The sequence below is a fragment of the Arachis hypogaea genome, chromosome 9 (assembly GCF_003086295.3).
Source record: "Arachis hypogaea cultivar Tifrunner chromosome 9, arahy.Tifrunner.gnm2.J5K5, whole genome shotgun sequence".
Lineage (NCBI taxonomy): Eukaryota > Viridiplantae > Streptophyta > Magnoliopsida > Fabales > Fabaceae > Arachis > Arachis hypogaea.
The window spans coordinates 113,473,698-113,489,540 of NC_092044.1; the positions used below are offsets into that span (position 1 = coordinate 113,473,698).

Here is a 15,843-nt window from a genome sequence, read left to right on the forward strand (position 1 = left end):
TTCCTAAAAAAATAGTTGAGTTCAACCAAGAAGACGTTTTAAAGGGTCAGTGCATGAGGGGACATGTACGATGAGGTGATATAATGAAATTAGAAATTAATAATACTAAAATAATTATACAATTAAAGATAATTAAAGATGTTCAATACAAAATTAAAGCAATAATTTTTTATCTATTATATTTATGTCTTAAAAAAAGAATATTTTAAATATAAATATAAAATTTTTAATTTATTTTAAATTAAATAGAATTAAAAAAGTAAATAAATTTAATATACAAATAAATAATCTGTAAATAATGCTAATAAATTGTTATTTTGACTTGGGTATACATAATAACAACACAAATTCTTTTTTAATTATTCATACTAAATTTATAATATTAAAAATATTATGTTAAAAATATATTTTTAACTTAATAGAAGAGCAGCTGAACATAATATCTATATTTTGTATTTAGTATTACCAAGGTTGGGAGAACCGGACCGGTCAATGAACCGGTGAGGTTACTGGTTCAATGGTTTAATGATTCGACCGGGGTTCAACCGGAATTCAACCGGTTTAATTAAATATTAAATTAAATTATTAAAAAATTTAAAAATAATTTTAAATATATTAATTTAATAAAAAACCGTTAAAAAACTGTTAAAAAACTGGCCGGTTCGACCGATTTACCGGTTAACTGGCCGGTTCGACCGGTTTTTTACCGGTTTTTTGTTAGCCGGTTTTTGAGCTTACCCGGACCGGTTAACTGACCGGTTCCCGGTTTTTCCGGTTGAACCGGCCGGTCCGGTCCGGTTTTCAGAACCATGAGTATTACTACTTACTAGCCATATTCACGATTTTGAAGGGAAGAGCAATGAAACTCTCCTTTATATATACCAAAAAAACTTTATATACATATAAGGAAAAATCATCATTGCGGAAGTCCGAAAATTTGGGTTTTTGAAATGAGCTTTATCTTTCTTCGCTATTACCATAAGACCCAGTTTTAATCCACTCCTCATGCGTCTGTGACTCTTCCAAAAATGTAAGACCTATTGGTACAAAATCGAGTTCTAATGACCATAGTTGTCAGAACCAAAAAGATGATCGAACTTATCAAGCTACTGGATTACTGGATTATTAGTTCAATCGGTGGATCACCGGTTAAACCGGTTTACCCGATTCTATGTAAATTAAAAATAAAAAATAGGCAAAAAATTAAAATTAAAGTTTAAAATAAATATTTTTACTAATATTTTAAGCATATCCAGTTATTATACAACAAAATGAAACAGGAATAATAAGTAATATGATAATTTTACTGTTCATAAATATTTTATTTTGTTTTTATATTAAAATAATAATTATTTTCACATTTTAATAATTTATTTATAAATTTGGAACTATTATAGTAATATATACTACAAGTATTTATTCAAAAATAACATTAATAAATCTTAAACAATTATGAAAAAATAAATGAATTTATAATTATTGTAACATAAAAATATAATTAATTTAACACTTAGTGAGTTTATAATTAAGATAAAAATACATTAAATAGTACGATAAAAGATATCTATATATATAATAATTTGTAAACATATTAACTAGAATTGGACAGTCTGGTGGTTATCACATGCGCTTTTTTTCCTGAGGACAAGGGCTCGAAATCCACCCCACCCATTTGGTTCGACCTTGTTCGTTTCATGTAGTGGATCGGACCGGCCTATGATTCGGTTCACCGGTTTTTCAGTCGAACCGGCAGGTCCGATCCGATTATTACAACACTGCTAATGATAACCGTCAGGTCACCGACATCAATTCTTCGAAGGCGTCTTAGGCTCGCACCTTAATAACAAGGCACCAAATTACCCTCAACGTCCATCCGGTTAATGTCAAGCTCTAGCGTTTGTTGCCCTATAAACCTACTTTGACAGTTAAACATGGCACACACCCTAATTATTAAATTTTTTTCTAAGATACTTTATATGGAATGCTTTGTCTCAGTGTTCTAAAAATTGAACCGTACCGACTGGTTAGATGAAAAAATCGGTGAATCAGATTCTAGACCAGTTCAATTAACTTTTTAGACCGTTTAAAGAAGAGACTTAGTTAAAATCGGTGATGGTCACAAAAAACCGATTACAACCAACGAAACCTGATATACACTGGTCTAATCGAACCAATTGAATTTTAAGTTCTTAATTATTTTATATATGTTATTTACGTGAGACCGATTTTATCGGTTTAACCAATGGTTAATCTGTTGAACCAATAAACCAATAAACCAACCGCTTGGCGGATTCGATCACGGATTCGGTTCTGAAGCGACTATGCTTTGACTTTCATCCAAAATAAACACCGATATCTTGTTTTTCATATGTCTCATTCCTAAGAAATTTTATATTTAACAGAAAAAAACTTTTAAAATAGGTATCCGTGACTCATATTAGGGTTTTAAGTGTTTAGTTGAAAAAAAAGAACGTCAAAAAAATTTCAATTGTCACATCAAATAGTCGCTAGAATGTATAATGTAGCAGTCTTTAGTCCATCTCAGTATGTCGTTAACGATTATGTGAGACAGTGACAAAAATAAGATTAGAAACCAATGTGAGTCATAACTGTTAAGTTGGGAGACTCAATTGAGTAAATGGAAATTTATGAAATTAGATTGAAACATAGTTGTTAGAACCGAACCAGTGATCGAACCGGTCAAGCTATTGGTTCACTGGTTTATTGGTTCAACCCATATATCACTGGTTGAACCGATAAAATCGGTCTCACGTAAATATTAAATATGAAATAGTTAAAAACTTAAAATAAAAATTAGAAATACATATCTTCACTAACATTTTACGAAGAATCAAGACTCAACTTCTAAAAGTAACTAATATAAGAAAATTATAAAATTTTAATACTACAATAGTATCTTATTTTGACACAATAAAAAAATGATTAATTCACAAAGCCTATCATCTAACTATAATATCAATAGATTTTAACACTAACATCAAAACAAATAACCTTAATCACAATACTAGCAATAACATAGATCAAGTAAATGAATAAATTTTTAGTGAAATTTATATTTATATTAATAACAGTATATAATTAAAATGTAATTAATTTTAAAAATAGAAAAAACAAAAATTAAATTAAATTACATATTGATGTATACTATATAATTAGTATTTGTCAAATATAATATTTAGAAGTGCAATGGCTAACTAGAAAGTAGAGGTTGCTTTTGCTCCAACGTTCTTGGTTCGAGACCTTGTGGAGACATTTTAAAGATTTTTTCAAGCAGACCAGTTCGGTTAGACCAGTTTGCACCGGTTCACACCGGTTTTATTTCTTAAACGGTCTTAGGAGTAAACCGAACCAAACAAGGGTTCAGTTCTAGTCTGGTTCTCTAGTTTTCTGTGCGAACCAGCGAATGCAGTTCGGTGTTTACAACTATCGATTGAAGTACGAACATAATTTCAGAGACCAATAAGTATTATCTCTTTGTTGACAATTACGTTGTTTTAATGGAAATTAAGATCTAATAATGGTTTATAATAAAAGAAGCATTCCTTTGCAACAATGAACCTATAGTAGTAGTTAGGGGTGTTCATAGAGTAGATCATATCCATATGAATCCACAATGTTTATCCGTATCTGACCTGTAATTTGAGGATATGATCTGATCTGTAAGATGATCGGATTGGATCGAATCGGATCCACACTCTAATCAGATAGAATTAAATATGTTTAAAAAAGTAAACAAAAAATTCATTGACCTTTTAGTACGATTTTAATATTTTTATTCATCATAAAATACTTTTATAATTACTCATAGAAAAATTTTGATAAAAAAAATCATGCATTTTAATTTTACTTTTACGTAACCTATATTTTTTAATTTTAAAATAAATTTTAATTGTTTTTTTAGTAATATTAATTTTTTACTGTATATAATTATTCAATTATTTTTTAATCATATATAAATAAATTACTCTTAATAAGACTTTTTTGTGTTATTCAATTATCTTTTTTAAAAAATAATTAATTATTAGAATAATTAAACTTATCACAACAAAAATAATAAAAAAATTATAAATGAAAAAAATTAACCATCGTGATAACTTTTTGTATTTTTATTCATATTTTAACTATAAACATAAATATAATTTAATTATATTATTTATGAATTGTGACTATAGATGTAGATAAAATTTAGTTATATTACTTATATATAGTTTTATTGTATTGTATTGCTTATAAAGTTAGATTATAAATATGACAATAGAATTGTTCTTGTATTTTTATATGTGTGACTAATTGGTTGTGTTAAAATATTACTCTTAATTATAAACGAGGTTTATAATTTAAATAATCAAAGACTCAATTAAAAAGATAAGAAAAAAATAATATTAAAATAATCTAATTCTTTAAAATAAAAATATTTGAAATTCAATTAAAAATTATTTAAAATTTAAACTCAATAAAAATTTATATTCAATGATTTTCCTATTAAATATATTTAATAAACTTTTACAGCATATTGGTTGACATTAGTTTTTATAATGTTAATTTTTTAATAACACTTTATTAAAAAAAACCATTTTTTTAGAAGTTTTTATAAACTAATTAATATTATATATATTTTGTCATATATCACATGTTGTTATTAAAAATTTATTTATTTCTAATGCTTATATTAAAAATTTATTTATTTCTAATTTAGCATTTCTCTTTTTAATAGCGTGATGATTGTAACGCGAAAATTGGAACGTAAAGCCTACCAAATTTGTTATATATTTTTATACCTAACCTCTTAAAAGAAGGTGGCTATTGTTCTTAACTCAAATTAAATTTTTAAAACTGATTTCCTGTAATTATGTGTTATATTTCTCTCCACGAGAATGTTATTGTTTTCTATTTTACAAGCTCGAAAGCCTAATCCCAATATGGAATCGTGTGGCCGTTAATCGCTTACGTTTCTTCCATGAAAATAAAGTTCTTATACTTGTGTGAACAAAATTTTCCACCACATATTAACGCCGGTACGTCCACAGTCAAACAACAACGTCGTGGTATGTGGCTTCGGATGACGTCCTTGCATGCATAACCAGGTCTTGTTCAAATTAGGCTTCGACCGGGGTTGGCTCGCGGACGGTTGGATCGCGCCATGCATATGCCAATTCTGATGCCTCTCGGGTTGCCCGCGGCATATGCTTCCGCTACACTTGCAGGTGCCTCGCATTGGGAAGGCATGCAGCAAGACATGGAAAGTTAGAGTTTGACCTGGCCCGGCATGCACACGTTTAAAGGATGTATGCACTGGAGAGCCATGATGAGCCTCCGTTAGCCGGTGTAGCCGGTTGTGATGGAAAGCTTCCGGGCCCCCCGACCCTTCTATAACACATTTTAATAATGGCACCGTCAGACACGTTATCACCCTCGTGCGTGGGGTAAGTGTTCTCCTCATCAGCCTTAATGTCCGTGCAACAGTGAGCACGTCCACGGCAAGTGTTCATGCTCAGCGATCTCTTGCTCGTTCCATGTAAAGTCGTATAATACGTGTCTATTGTCACGAGCAACACCTTGAACGTAGCGAAAAAAAATACGTATGAAGCATGTGCGATAGACGAAGAATGACCGGCGAATATCGAGCAGAGGCAACATCCTCACAGTTCAAAAAAAGGTTCGACCACGATAAATAACGGTTGAGTTCAAACATTAATACGAAACAAAGGGTCAATGCATCATGGGACACGTACATGCAACGAGTAAGGATTAATAATTTGCACATACATACGGCCACAGCCATGATTCAGCATACAGGAAAATAAAATAAAAAAATTTTTTTACCAGCTTAATAGTGAATAATATACTAGTAGTCACCTATAAAAATAATCGGTGTCAACTCGAGGTACACCAAAAGATTAAGATCGGTAGCAGTTGCTATTCTCCAAGATTGCTCACTCGAGATGCCAACTTATAACAGGGAGTCGCCAAAGTTGCATTAACTGTCGCTAAACACACTGGTAGAGCGGCAGTCTTGCAACTCACCCCAGCCTTTTTAAATGTGAAATTGGCCGAGGAGCGCACCCGTTAAAAACTCCGACGTAACTAGGAAGGTAACTGAGTCATGCCTTTACTCCCAATGCCACCCAATCCCAAGAGAACATGGAAGGTGTTCATGTTGCTTCCAAACGGGTTTTTGTAACGTGTTCGGTGTTTGTTTAGTGGGCTGATGCTCTCCCCAAGATGGAGTGCCATGGTTTTGGAGGTCGCTAAGATTACTTTCTAGTATAACCCTGAAGGGATTGGTGTACTACATTATGGGGTGGTAGTGGTAGGGGGATACTTATACTACGAAGTTTTATGGAATGGACAAATTTGCCCCCATCATACCAATGATGCCATGTGTTGTGAATCTCAAATAAGCCAGGCTCTTCAAGCATGTTCAACTCGGTAAAGTAGCGGGACCCAGTAGGTCCTAATAGTCCTTGTTTTGTCCGTTGTGAGTTTTGCTATAGCAGCTATGATGCGATAGCTTGATGGACAACTCAATGTAGCCCGCATGGGGTTGTGATCCCTTTAGAAGGACTACTTTGCCCCCCGCAATTGTGCTTTCCCGCCACCAATATGAAGACCTCATGGTCATACTGATTTATCGGGAACGAATGTCTCCAAAATGAAAGGGGTAGTTCTGTCAAAGCGATCCTCATGTAATGACTATGAGGACGGGGTGAAGCAGCTCGAGTGGTGCAGGAAGATCACAACACTAAACCAAAGGCATTGCACAAACGAAGAAGACGTTGCGCCTGTTAACCTCCTCCACGAAACTCGCCTCCATGCTGGCGCATGGCAGTGTCCGAGTCTGACTATATTATTCCCTCGCCACTGTTTCTCGGCACGCAAGATTCTTTCCTTGAAAGAGGACAAAACAGAGCAGTGTCGCCTCGTTGGGGGTCCGTGAATGGAGTCCTGAGTGGTGGACACGTTCGTTATCCGTTTGCAGAGACCACATCAAAGATTCGTTCGTAGCTCGAACCCATGTGAGTTGATGCCATCCACACTTAGCTATGTTCTGTTTAAACCGTACCGTTACTATTTCAACAGTGTCAGGGTACTCGTGGTCCATTCCCACGTCCTTCCATTCACAAGCTACCCGTAGTCACTATCTCGCCGGTGTCGGAAACCTGTTCTTTTGAAAATATCTTGCTGTCACCCTTGTAGCATTAGGGTTCCGTGTAGATATCTTGAATCTAGTTGGCCCCGTATGGTTGGTCGTTTTTGCAGGCCAACGAGTGTGTGGCCGAAATAAAAAAGTCATATTCAGACAACAACCTATCTGGGCTGTGTTCGCAAGAAAATGTGTGGCCTTGCGGGTTGTTGTGCACACAACCATGTCCCCTTTATTCTCCTGGGCCTGTCAACGCGATTCCTGGCCCTGAAAAGCTGAAAAGAGAAGGGGGTGCACTAGGGAGCCTTCGACGGAGGTTTTTTCTATTGCTGCGGCGTATATGCCCTTGTTGAATGCTAACTGGTGAAATTCGTGGGTTTGGCAGGCGCTCACGTCGATTGTCCTTCGGTGAGAAGTCGATCGGAAATGTTCAGGTCAAACCGCTTCCCGTACCGGAACCGGTGCCTGGTTCAAGTTCCAAATGTTCCTCGTCGTGTGCCAGGAAGAGGTCGTCTCCTAACACTGGCTGGTAATAAAGGATATTTTTTTATTTATTTTTGGTACCACATATACAATGCATGGAATATACATGGATAATTTCCTAAAGTGTTACTCTCGCTTGACGTTTACAGGGGCTTCGTAGGAGCAGATGCGGATGAAGTCGCGTCATGTGGAAGTTGCCAATCCTCCCATGCTCCCAAAACCCAGGTATGTCTTAGTTGGGTAGTTTTCCTTAGCAGTAAAAATGTCACCTATTTCGAAGTGCATGATTTTGTGATGTGGTACGTGTTGATGCAGGACTGCGAAGCCCTCGCGATGAGCATGGTGACAAGTGTATCCGGGATGCAAACGGAGATGAGAAAACTTTCGGCAACGCTGTCCCGGCATGATGCCCTTGTACAAGAAGTGAGGGATGCCATCAAACTGCTGCAAAGAGCCAATTCTGCTATTTCCCTGAATCCGGTTTCATTTGGGCACTGCGCCACTTGCAGGTGCTGCACGGGGGAGGCCACGCCGACTTCAAAGAAGAGGACCATCGACAGCCACGTTCGAACTCCTGGAGAGGGCAAGGGTCCGTCATCCCGTCCTACTATCGACACAAAGTTCACGGTTGACCATATGCCTTTCAGATCTTCGCGGAAGGAGAAACCCGCAAGAAAGAATGTCCGGCCCCGGAAAAAATCCCAACCAAGCCCCTCGCCGGAAGTGGTTCGGTCTTATAGGATAAAGGGGTTTATTCATATCATGCATATGCTTATTCCATGAAATGTCCGTTCTAGATAGCATAATAAGGCACTTGATTCTTGCAGGTCGATTTGACTACCGAGGATGTCTGGGATAGCCCAAAATGCAGGAAAACACCTAAAGAAGGCAACAGATGCATTCCTTGGTCCACTAGGAATCAGAGCGATTACAATCCCGCTGCGAACGAGGACCTGCTCGATGGTTGGCAGGGGATGGCGATGAAACGCCCACAAATTCCCCGAGTGAGTTGTTCAATCTGTTTACAAAATACCTATTACAACCTCCACTCTAGCATGCAAAATCAGGTTTGCTGGTAGTTATTCATTCGTGACACTTTGCTTGGATTTCGCAGGCCATGAACCTTGCATTTCAGCCGCAGAACGAGATGAATCTTTCTCCAGTTGAGCTGGCCGTGGCGGCTTATGTCTTCTGCAGGGATTTTTCCCACAGGTTAGTAACATGCGGTCGTTGTTGCAATAGGTGCTTGGCGGTTGGAATGTTGTACGATAATCCCTGTCTGACATGATCGCATGGTTTCTTGACAGCGAAATACTGGTGGATGTCGGCGACTGCATAGCTAACAGGGCAGCCCTGATGACCCTTGTTCCGAGAGCGGAAGTTGTGGACGATGTACGTCCCTGTAGCGATTATCATTGTTTTTGATGAGCTAAATGGCATGCCTTTATACGAGAACTGAGTATGACACAGAGACCCTGTTCTTCATTGATATCTTTTTTCACAGCAGGTTCTAAATGTGGTCGTCCGGATGCTCACACGGACTTCAAAACAAACTCAATGGTTCCTCCCCACAAGCATCATGGTATGTTAGCTATATTCCTTTTCGAATTTGTTGAACAGTAATTGACTTGTTCGGAAGACAATGTTGATTTATTTCCCTTATTGACTTATCTCAGCAGGCCGCACTCGAAGGCCGAACGCTTACCTCAGGAACTGCCACCTCGATTCGTAACAACTACATGCGGTGCAAGGTGGACAGGGTCACGAGGGTATGTTAGCTACCTTACCCAATTAATTTCGACATTATGATTTCATTCTACGCCTCAAGTCTGATATCTTGTTCAATTTTTGTGTAGATACATCAACCCATGTGGTGTGATGGTCACTGGTATCTCATGATAATTGATGTACCCCGCATGAAACTCATTTACCTGGACTCCCTTCGAGATCCTGCCCAAGCAGAAGCAAGGAAGATCGGCATGACGCGCGTGGTGAGTATCCGTGTTTAATGCCATACTATTGGATCGTATCACTTTTATTTATAACTGTTGAGGCTGGGGTCGTAATCGTCGTCATATATTCTTCCTCCTTATGTAGGCGTTGTACCTTGAAGGGCTGACGTTGGGACAATCTTGGCTCGCTGGCAACTGTTCCGTTCGACCCAGGTTTTCCACATTTGAATTCGAAGAACCTGAACTGCCCCAGCAGGATCCCAAATCGTGAGCTACTAAGATCCCGTCAACATGGCTCGCACATGCATGCATGACTCAACAAACTTAATAGTGTGGCAACTCATGCTAAAAGTGGCAACTCCTTTAGAATGTAAACTTACTTGTTTTTTTTTTGTGGCTGTCCAACAGAATGGACTGCGGCGTGTGGGTGGCACAGTGGATGATTAGGGACCATCTGTGGCAGAATTATAGTGTGCAGGTATTTTATTCCGTCACCTGTTCATGTCATGATAGATATGTGTCTTCTTGACTGGCTATGTTTGTCGGGTTTGGTTTTTCCTGTGTTATAGAACGTCAGCAGCGCAACGCGTATGCGGTTGGCGGTAGATCTGGTGATGAAGTCGCACAACGAAATGGCTAGGGACATCGTTGCCAAAGCCGTTGCTCACTGGCAGGTGGAGGCCGAGTAGCCATCGCCCTTGAAGAAATTCCGGTCCTATACTTTTTGCGAACCCTTTTTTGGTGCATATCCAAGAACCGTGTGGCCATTTTGGAACTACCCGCAGCCCCACGTTAGATTAAACCCTGGGTTGCATACAACACTTTTGGAGTAACACGACCAATTTGTTGTTCCCAGCTGTTGAGCTTGCATAGGTAACGTTCTTCCACTTCGGAATTCTATAATGTGTCTTGGCCAATAGCTCATGTGCCTTTGAAAACGTGCAAGACCTACAGCACCATTTTGTAGGAGGACGTTCTGCAACTCTAACCATTTTGTATAAGTACCTTATGTAACTGCGACAGTCTTCTTAAGATCATATTGCCCAGGACCAAAGAATGGTCAAGTAATGTTCATATCTATTCTATTAGTAAATACCATACGCATTTTATCGGAACATTATATGAATAGATGATATACGCTTACACGATGTTTGGTTTGATAGAAAATAAGAAGGGGAAAATGGATTACAAGAGAATAGAAGGAAAATGTGTGGAAAAGATTTTCTTTCAATCACAAGCAAGAAATTTTAAACAAAATTGCTATATAGTTCTATGTCCAATACTTTCCTTAGTCATATTATGGATCACAATTATCAAGAAAAAGTATTTTGTTTTGGTTCGACCTGTAATTCTATATGAAATTACAAACAGTATCAATTTAGGGGGATTCTCTTATATAACACAACACATTATGTTTCTTTTGATACAAAATTTCTAAGAAATTAAGTGATTTTTACCAGACCGAAAATTTTCCATTTTTGGTGTTAAAAAAAATTATAGATCGAAATCCAATTAACAGACATTAATATAAATTTAGTGTTAACATGTTATTGTATTAAAAATTTAAATTTAAATATGATACGTATTAGATAATTAAATTTAGTCAAATATATAAAATTATAATGTTTTATACTATTTATAAAAGACTATAAAACAGGAATAAATAAAAACATTTGTTTTTTATTTTATGATAAAGGTATTAATGTAAATTTATACTAATGTGATTTTATCTCTTCTCACTTTTCTTTTCTTCTAAACAAAAGAAAAAACTTCCTCTATTATCTTTCCTTCTAGTTTCTATTCATCAAAACAACACACAAAGAACTCAAATTTTGCTTCCATTTACTGTTATCTTATTTTATTTCCTTCCATTTTCTTGCAAAAATCCAAACAGACCCTTACGGAAAGAAAAATTATTTAACTCTATAGTTGTTTTTTAAAGAAATGTATAGTGAAGTGGACCACGGCTGACTTCACATCTAAAAAAAAATAACTTAAATACGAGTTAGTTAATGGGTGCAAGGTTTTTACAGATATTTTATTTTGCACAAACAATGCTAACAACGAAGTTAGCCCGGGGGTTGTGACGACCATTCCTTATTCTGAGATCGCATCCTCGGACCCTTGCTTTTACATTATGGGACCCGCCAAAAAAGGCCCAAAATAAAATGAACCTTATACGTGGCCCATCAGACCTAGCGTTTGCTCATGGCCCGTTTGCAACAGTACATGCTAAATGGATTTGTTCCATGGAAGCCCAAACATTAATACCCAATAATGTCAGCACAAAAAGGACATCGATGCATTTTACCGAAAAAAAAAGACATCTATGCAACCTACAGCTAAGATATTCCAAATATCAACACCAAGAAATTCATTCAAGTTCGGAGCCTAAATTTACTCAAACAAGTTCAACTTCAAAGCCTACAGGAACTCAGACAAAGCCTTCAGCAGCCAGTCCTTCTACTGAAAAAGCAGATTCTCCATCTTTATCAACGAAGCAAAAAACATCATGTGGCCATAATTATGCAGACAATGGGAGATACGAACATAGTGAGAAACTGAGTATAGGCCAAGCTATTCCGGAGACAAAATTAAACAAACCCAACTAGAACCTCAAATAATGCTTCAATTTGTCACCAGCAAGACACTAGAAATCTAGTTACAATAAATCAGAAAAACAGAGCACACACTAGTGAAATCTGCAGCTTCCACTTAGCAACACATACCTTACCGAAAATAATAACTTTTTGCAAGACACAAAGTATTCGGTATGTGTTATCCCCCAGCTTAACATCAAGTACCACGCGTGGGAAATCCCCCCTGCATATTGCTCGACGAGCGACGACCCATCACATTCTGTTCAACATGAAAAGGCACATGGTTTAGTGGACAGGTCCGAGCTGCTAATACATCCAAAGACAAAATATTGGAGTACATCTCAGGAGAACCCCGTACCTGGAGCAGCCACCGTTCAAACAAGTCCTCATTCATAGCCCTCATCGGAGTCGACATACTCCCGTGCCCTTCGTGCGGCGGCGGATCGCTTTGGTGCCCGGAGCAAGGTTGGGATGCATAGAATTGGTGGATGTGTTGGCCCCAAGGAAGAAGTTCCCCCCACTTCCCCCGCCACAAAACGGAGGACGCCAACATGGACTACCTCTCCGACTCACCATGGAGGATGTATTTGCCGCTGAGCTAGACACGTTATTTAGACCAGCTTCGCCATGAGCCGATGTTTGATCCTGCAAGCATGTAGGCTATTTTAGATTCTGTGAAAAATATAATCCGCTAGGCCCAAAAATAATACATGTAATTAAGTTCAACAAGTAGGATACAGCAAAATCTCCCATTTTCATGTTCACTTAAAACGAGTTAACATTTCTACCTTAATTTCTTTACTTATCTCAAGATATACCACCGTTCCAATCACGATACATATTACTCAAATGACATGCTACCGGACTAGAACTTACAGTGTTCGTGAAACATCGCATCCTGAACAACAGTTTGACAAGCACTATCCCCCAACACTGGTACACGTAGCTATTTATTATTCTGTTGGGCACATGGAAGGTTCAAACAACTCCTACCCACAAATAACATCACAGATGGTCCTTTAACTCAGGGATTATAGACAAATTCAAGACTTTCGAAAGATTTCATCCAACTAAAAAGAAAAGATTTCATATTCCATGTTAGGGAAATTTCCTATTTATTATTATTTAAATTATTTATTAACTTAAGAAGTCTTTCTTTGATTATTATATTAAAATTTTTCTGATTAGAAGAAAATTGGTGTATACGAATAATTCTAAAAAGTGAAATAAAAAAATGAAATAGAAGAAAATATACAAAAAAAGGTATAGGAAGTTTAGGAGTAGTATTTTTTACCAACCCCATATTTTCTGCTTTTTCCCATATGTTAGTTTTTTTTTCAATTTTTGTTTTGAAATTCGTTATGTGTCTTATTTAGTATAGTCTTTCACAAGGCATCTACCTAATTATTTCAGTGTAAAACAACACTAAGGTTTGCGGTGTGATCTGATCCACGAAACTAATTCCACAATTGCACACAGAGGTGAAACCTGAGAAGCAACACATTCATTTGGGCCTAATGATGTTTCCTTATATTACCTCATACGCATGACCGAGCTCGGTCGGAAGAGACGCTGAAGCGGCTGCAGAGCCGTCATGCGAACCGTTGCCATCCGTGGGGGAGACCCCATTACCAATCCCGGACACCCCTCGTGCACAGTACCCGCTGCATGTCCTCTTGGTATGCCCGGGTGTGCCACATTTGGTGCAGCAACGCCTCTTCCCTCGCACGTCGGGTTGACTACATTGGTCGAACTCCTTCTTCCTCTTAGGGGCACCTTTTGTTCTTGCCACAACCGGGTCCTTCATCGCTTTCCACCCCGACATACCTGGCTGACCACCTGCCCTTTCATAAACTCTGTGACGTAGCTTATCTATTAGACTCGCGATGCTCTCCTTAGCGAATTCGAAGTCTTCACGCTCATCCGAACCAAGTCTTGCGACCAAGCTTGTGGCCGAAGAAAGTGCCGCATACCTAAGCATGCGACCTTCATCTCCAGGTCTCATTGTCACCGGCATCCGTCTGGAATCCTTTGCATCCTTGCACCATCTTCTAAGAATAAGGCTGTCCGGTATTTGTTCCAAACCCTCGTATTTCATCACGCAGAATATGTGACTACATGGAATACCCTCACTATTCCACATCGAACAGTCGCACTGAATTTTCTTGTCATCTGGGTCGAACAAAACCTTGTGAATCCTACCAGGCGCGCCCATCCTTGAAAACTTGTAGACAACCGTGGTGCTGATGCTGTCTCTCCCACGAAACAGCAAGGTTGCAACACCCTTGATTTGTTTCTTGACCTCTCTAAAAACTGCTCGAGTGTACAGTTTCGATGCAAAAAGCTCGATAGAGTCAAGCCCGGTTGTTAACACGGGGCTGTAGTACGTAGAATAGAACTGCGCCGTGACTTCGTTGTTTCGATAAACCTTTACAACGCGATCTAAGCTGTGCACCAGCTCCAAAATGCTATCAGTGGATTTCAGGAACCCCTTTATGTATGCGTTAATCCCCTCACACCTTGAGGTTGTTCTGTATCCCGCACAGAAAGTGCCCCGGAGATATGATGTTGCCCAACTTTCTTTAACCTCGTATGTTTGTTGAACCCAACTATTATTTTGTAGGCCAAGTGACTCCACCGCCGTCTTCCAATATTCCTCGAAGTCCTCCACCTCGAAGTTCGCATACATAGCCTTCTTAAAAACCTTTCGGAACTCCGTATCCTTAACCCGCTGAACACAGTTTTTCTCCAAGTGCCACCCACACAGCCGGTGCCTAGCTGCCGGGAACACCTCCGCGATGGCTGCGCGCATCGCTTTGTCCCCATCCGTGACAACAACACACGGAGTCTTCTCTCCCATTACATCTACAAGATTTAACAGCAGCCACCGGTAAGTACGAACTTCCTCATCCTCCAGGAGCGCAAATCCAAAAATGGTTGTCTGTTTATGGTGATTTGACCCAGAGAACACTACAAGCGGTTTCTTGTACTTATTAGACCGATACGTCGAATCAAAGGCCATAACATCACCAAATAACTGATAGTCAGACATCATCTCACCGTCGACCCAGAAAAGGCTCCCCAGCCGATCATCGGCAGTTCGCGTGTAACGTGCTACAATCGTCATGTCGGCATTCGCCTTGCCCTCCAAGTAACTGATCGTTGCTGCAGCATCGCCATCACTGATTCGGGCCAGCCTTTGACCATGTATATAATTATACAAATCACGCTTTGTAAATCGCAGCATTCCATACCCTCCAGATTGACCAGCCATGTAAGCCATTATCTTCGCAGTTGGTATACCAAATTGCTTCATGCTATCAACTTGTGCTTTGTCACCATTACTCATCGAGCGATGGCTAGGTAGGAGGTGTGAAAACATGGCCGGAGCAAGCTCGTGGTTGTGCTCATCGAAGATGGTCCTGACCTTCCACACACTGCGTTGCACATCATAGAAATCTTCAACTTCGCCTTGCAGTCGGTTCGACTCTCCAACCTCTCCTCCCTAACTCGCTCAGGACGATCATAGTGCTTAGCATGTTTGGTGCCCTGTCGATGGCAGAAAAAGTCTCTCCTGACCAAAACCCCGTCGACACGCCCCACATCGCCCTTGCGGACCCCGAAACCCCTCATTCTAGCAAAC

At 38.7% G+C, this 15,843-nt stretch overlaps 2 protein-coding genes across 6 annotated transcripts; one reads left to right on the plus strand and one right to left on the minus strand.

Moving 5' to 3' along the window:
- The first annotated feature begins 6,901 nt into the window (after positions 1-6,901).
- Positions 6,902-10,715, plus strand: LOC112712085 (uncharacterized). Of its 5 annotated transcripts, XM_025764879.3 has the most exons (13): positions 6,902-7,037; positions 7,551-7,694; positions 7,798-7,873; positions 7,964-8,374; positions 8,476-8,652; positions 8,763-8,860; positions 8,956-9,040; positions 9,153-9,230; positions 9,325-9,417; positions 9,505-9,639; positions 9,746-9,867; positions 10,009-10,078; positions 10,170-10,715. In XM_025764879.3, coding segments are annotated over exons 1-13 (1,611 nt in total). In that variant the 5' UTR covers positions 6,902-7,035; the 3' UTR covers positions 10,290-10,715. The 5 variants fall into 5 exon arrangements, with proteins under 5 accessions (XP_025620664.1, XP_025620661.1, XP_025620660.1 ...); XM_025764876.3 differs by lacking the exon at positions 6,902-7,037 and having other exon boundaries at positions 7,051-7,694; positions 9,156-9,230; XM_025764875.3 differs by lacking the exon at positions 6,902-7,037 and having other exon boundaries at positions 7,126-7,694.
- Positions 10,716-13,728: 3,013 nt separating this feature from the next.
- LOC112709548 (protein FAR1-RELATED SEQUENCE 5-like) lies at positions 13,729-15,549 on the minus strand. Its single transcript, XM_025761434.1, has one exon. The coding sequence runs from the start codon at positions 15,547-15,549 to the stop codon at positions 13,729-13,731; it is 1,821 nt and encodes a 606-aa protein (XP_025617219.1).
- Positions 15,550-15,843: the final 294 nt, after the last annotated feature.